The 5,630-nt window shown below is 41.6% G+C and overlaps 1 protein-coding gene across 1 annotated transcript in view; it reads right to left on the bottom strand.

Moving 5' to 3' along the window:
* Positions 1–5,630, bottom strand: part of LOC103087059 (riboflavin kinase) — a 47,984-nt gene that overhangs the window by 6,678 nt on the left and 35,676 nt on the right. Inside the window, 1 exon segment of the mRNA XM_082930898.1 lies at positions 3,425–3,478. Coding sequence (XP_082787024.1) covers positions 3,425–3,478 — 54 coding nt within the window.

Below are 5,630 nucleotides of genomic sequence, written 5' to 3'. Positions count from 1 at the left end.
ACTCTTTCATGTAATCCTCATTATCAGCTTTGGAGGAAAGCATTAAACCCAATTTATAAAGAGGGAAAGGGAGACTTGGAGAATTTCTAAGATGGAGCATTTGGGCTCCAGTTTTTTTTAACTGCATTGACATGTCAATTACTATGCATAAACACTGTGTAATCAGTGCAAGATATGAAAGGCAGAAGCCTGACTCTTTTCCATTGCTGCTCAATAGCCCTCAATGGCTCCCTTGGTACTACAGAATAAAATAGCCCTCCAAGGGTCCCCTTCAGTTTGCCATTCTGGGTTTTATCTCTAAGGACTCCCCTCAAGTACTTTATATACTAATCTAATCAGAGCCCCACCACCCTACCCGATCTCGGAGAGGCAGCAGTGGGTGGTGGCGTGAAGCGAGTTCTTAATTCCCTGTCCAGGAATTGAACCTGGGTAGCCTGGATGAAAACCAGGAATCCTGGCCACCACACCCCCTGGCTCTTGCCCCCAGTGAAAAAATGCATTTCTCACAGAGGCAAAAACTGTAAAAACAGGTACAAGTTGATTATCAGAGACATAGCACAACAACAAGTGGGAGAGCACACAGAGAAACTGTTAAGATAGAAGCAAGGCAGAGATGCACATCAGATAGAAACGGTGTGGGCGTCCCCCTAATGCAGAGAAGAGCAGTAAAGAGGCAGCTAAGTCATCTATATTGGGCAGTTCTTCCCGGTCTTTGTTTACCTTTGGCCAATTATCTGGTTTCTGTTTCCACACCTGACCTGCTCTAGGACGCTCCCAAACATGCGTGCGCAACTTTTTTCCACTATGGATTCCAGCCCAGAGGTCTATGGGATGGCCTTAGCATCACATATTATGGGCTGGGGCCCCCTCCCTTTTGACCCCCAAGGAGCCTTTCTGCGCATGTGCAATGTTTCCCTTGCCCCAAGGATGGGAAATGTATGACCTCTCGATCTTTTAACAGGGTTTAGCCCCTCTCTGCCCCTCCCATAAAAGTGTCCAAATGTCCAGTTATCTACACTATTCCTGTTGTTGTTTCTTACATTGAAGTGCAGATCTTGAAATATAGACAGGAGTCCGGTCATAAATACGTAGTCCAGAGCCCGTTTGTCTCTTGCCTCACGCAATGTAAACAGGGGGTTGGTAATGAAAGTCCGGCCTGGAGCCCATCTTCTTCTCATCTCAGGAAGCGTGAACAGGAGGCTGCTGTAAATGTCTACCCTGGAGCCCATCTATCTCCTGCCTCACCATCATAAGTAAACAATAATAAAAAAAATGAATCTAAAGAACTTTTAACACTCAACAATAAGAAAATAAACAACCCAATTTTAAAAGTGGGCAAATGGTCTGGATAGACATCTCACCAAAGAATATATAAAGATGGCAAGTACATGAATAAAAAGACATTCAACATCATATGTCATCAGGGAATTACAAATTAAAACACCAAGGGGGCGCTTCCCCAGTGGCGCAGTGGTTGAGAATCCACCTGCCGGTGCAGGGGACACGGGTTCGATCCCTGGTCCGGGAAGATCCCACATGCCGTGGAGCAACTAAGCTCATGTGCCGCAACTACTAAGCCTGTGCTCTAGAGTCTGTGAACCACAACTACTGAGCCCGCGTGCCGCAACGACTGAAGCCTGCACGCCTGAAGCCCGTGCTCCACAATGAGAGAAGCCACTGCAACGAGAAGCCCGCGCACCGCAACGAAGAGTAGCCCCCACTCACCGCAACTAGAGAAAGCCCGCGTGCGGCAACGAAGACCCAACACAGCCAAAAATAAAAAATAAATAAATAAAATTTAAAAAAAACAACAACAAAACGAAACACCAAGGGGATCCACTTTGTTACAGAGTCCAAGCTCGCTCTGCTCGCCCCATGACAGGTCAATGAATCGGACATGAGGTGCTGAGGCAAGAAGTATGAGTTTATTCGGAAAGCCAAGCAGACCGAGAAGATGGCAGATTAGTGTCTCCGATAAACCATCTTATGGGGGTTTGGATGCCAGTTTCTTTTATAGCATAGAGATGGGGAGGAGATGAGGAAGTAAAGTAAAAGCGCCATAAATTTTGCAAATATCCCCTGGAATGGCCAGCCTTGGGGAGGGGATGTGTTAATTTCTTCTTTTCTGCAGTCATCCACAGGTGGGCAGGGTCAGATTGTCTCCCCGTGAGCGGAATAGAGGCACTTTAACATTCAGGCAGAGGGGCAGGGTTCCCTGAGGCAGGCCATTATGTATGATTATAATAACAAAAGCAACAAAAAGCAAAGGTTAAAGTCAAAGAAACAGTCCGATTTAGCTCTTCCCTGTTACAATTCCCCACTGTCAGTGTCCATTCCACAATCTTGTGGGGAAAGGGGTGACAACGTTTTGACTGCTCTGTCAGATGGATCTTTCCAGGAGTGTCCGCCATCGGTATCAGTGTTCCAAATGCTGAGATTTGTCTTTTGTCCCACTTTGGAAGTGTCTACTTTACACCTGTAGACTTAAAAATATTTACAACCTAAAAGCTGAGAGTTATCAGGAATTTTGAGGGCTTCAAACCCAGGAGGCCGCATCTCAAGTTAAGGAATTTAGCATTTTTCTTTGTATGGGAAGATGCCAAGAGTCTGGGCTCACTGAAATCATTTCTTTGATATGCACCACAGCTATCCGGGGCCTGTATCCTGTATTTTCTTTTTATTTATTTATTTGTTTGTTTGCTTGTTTTTGGCCGTGTTGGGTCTTCGTTGCTGCGCACGGGCTTTCTCTGGTTGCAGCAAGTAGGGGCTACTCTTTGTTGCTGTGCACCGGCTTCTCATTGCAGTGGCTTCTCTTGTTGCAGAGTACGGGCTTTAGGTGCGCGGGCTTCAGTAGTTGTGGCTCATAGGATTCAGTAGTTGTGGCGCATGGACTTAGCTGCTCTGCGGCATGTGGGATCTTCCCGGACCAGGGCTCGAACCAGTGTCCCCTGCATTGGCAGGTGGATTCTTAACTACTGAGCTACCAGGCAAGTCCCTGTATCCTGTATTTTCACATCTGAGTTTCCTCAGGGCTCACCATAAGGAGTGGCTGCAGCCTGATGGCCGGTAGATGGCAGGTATTATTCTCCTTCTTGAGTTTCCTCAGGGTTCACTGGCTCACGTTGGAGGGCTGCAATAGCCGATGATTGAGCCTCTCCTCTTGGTCAGGAATTTGACCAATATTTGGGAGACATTTTATGATCAAATTTTGCCCCACGGTGCTGGGAGGCTCATGCCAGGTCAGGCGAAAATTCTTGATATGCCACTCCAGGTGCTAATTTTCAGATTAGGCCCTATTGATAATTAAAGATTCTCTGGATCCTCTGTCTAATTATGAACCAGGAGACATTTTCCCTTGTTGCTTCTTCCCATAACTAGAATCACATTATTACAATTATTTTGTGTTATAAATGTGATCTATTACCTTAAGATGTTTAGCCATAGAAGTTTTGTTGGCGGCTTGGTTACACACTGGGTACTGCAAGAGACAACAATCTTATAAAATAGGCAGGATATAAGTAATGTGGCTAGTAACATTGACAAAGACATAGTGCAGCAGGGAGACACAAAGCACAAACAACTTGGAAACAAAGAGCAAATTAAAACAATGATTAGCATAATATCAAATCCACAAGAGAGCCAGCTGGAGACAACAAATTTTGGCAGGATCAGGTAGAGAAAAAGATAAATGTTTAGTCTTCGTTTACAAAGGCATACTTTGTCAACTTGTTGTAGGTCATAGCATAAGAGAAAATGTTTTTCCGAAAAACAAAGATTAAATCCAGTATATTTCCCAAAGTCATAAAGTTATAAATCATATTTACCAGTTCATTCAGTCCCATGTAATTAATTCCCATTGATCTGGATGAAATAATCAGGTTTCCCATTAGTTTTGTCATTTGTTATCCAGTCCAGTGATATTATCTAAAGGCTATCAGAAACTTATATTTGTTAAAAACCTCCTTTTTATCAGTCTTCTCGGAAATCTTCATTTTGTAAAAGCATCAGGACAAAACTTAAAATAGCATTGTTAAAGATTTCAGTACAATGCAATTAGCAGGAAACTTGGATATACCATTTTAGATTAACTAGTATTATGATTGATAACATATCAGGACATATCAGATGTTAGGGGCTCCATATAAATTTTGGAATATCTATATAAATGACATTTATCCATACACTATAACCTAAGGTTCATCTCCAATCACTTGACAATGTTTTTGAAGTAATTTAACATACCAAATAAACCGAGTTTGACATTTCTCTCTGAGATGTTTCAGAGATGTTCTTTCAAAGTATCCCAGAGTCAGCTGGAGGCTAAAAATCTTTAGTCAGATTTTGATATTTGGGAAGTTTGTTAAAAATATCAAAAAGGTTTTAAAACACAACAGGATCATAGTCCGCTGTGAAACAATATTTATTCATTTAACCAAAGTCACAAAACAGTTGAAAGAAAATACATACGGATCACCTAAGGGCACGGAAACTTATATAATCTGTTATCAAAAGGAGCATTTGTAACAGAGAGATCAAATTCCAGTCTTGTATTAGCTTGCTTAACAAAATCCATTCACTTAGTTAACGTCAATCTAAATTTAGTTAATCCTGACCATGTATAAAACTTTCTCAGTAAAATGTAGTTCCATTCCTCATACTACCTTAACTGAAAACACACATTCTACCATACTGAAATGTTTTATTATTTTCAGTAGCTTTAATTATATATTTAAATTAGAATCCCCGACTCTTAAAAACCTTAATTTCTAGTGACAACCAAGAGGCGAGTAATAGTTACCAAAATCTGGAGAGACTATTTTAGATAATTTTCAGAACATAATTATTCCTATAGAGTTTACCTAAAAGCTCTTATTTCATTTATATTTAAAGTTTCGTCATATCAAGTTATTTTTCTTGCTGACAGATTTACAACAGATATAACAAGATTTCATTTAACTTCTATTAAACCTAGGTGCAGTGAAAGTACTATACTTAATGTTGATGCCTCTAAAGACATGTCTATATTAATTAGATCAACAAACTTAAACATTAATACCAGGTATTAATTTAATACTGAATATTTCCCAGTTCACGTGAACCTGAAACTCATGTAACTTAATTTCTCTTGTATTTAGAACTGTTTGGTTTGTAAGCGCTTCCTTTTCTTTAAGCCAATTAAATAGAGCTCATTTACAGATTAACCTCAGCAATGTTATCCAAAGACAAAAATACATACAAACACACAGAGAGACATCATAGCTCTCATTTCAAAATTTCAGCCCTGAGTCAAGTACAGCAATGAAAAACCCATGAGTTTACTAAAGAGTTTGGATTAAAGTTGAGTTTCTGGCAGATGGAACAAATCAAGCTCACTTGTCTAGATGGCTAAACCCTTTCTACAAATATTTATGGAAAACAAGTCAAGTTCTAAATTACTGTACCCTCTTTTTCAAAATTTGCGTTTTAAAAAGATGGCAGAGGGCTTCCCTGGTGGCGCAGTGGTTGGGAGTCCGCCTGCCAATGCAGGGGACATGTCGGGATCGTGCCCCGGTCCGGGAGGATCCCGCATGCCGCGGAGCAGCTGGGCCCGTGAGCCGTGGCCGCTGAGCCTGCGTGTCCGGAGCCTGTGC

This window comes from Lipotes vexillifer, unplaced genomic scaffold (genome assembly GCF_000442215.2).
Source record: "Lipotes vexillifer unplaced genomic scaffold, Lipotes_vexillifer_v1.1 scaffold204, whole genome shotgun sequence".
NCBI lineage: Eukaryota > Metazoa > Chordata > Mammalia > Artiodactyla > Lipotidae > Lipotes > Lipotes vexillifer.
Note: the sequence above shows the minus strand (reverse complement) of the source record. Positions and strands in the feature narration are given on the sequence as shown.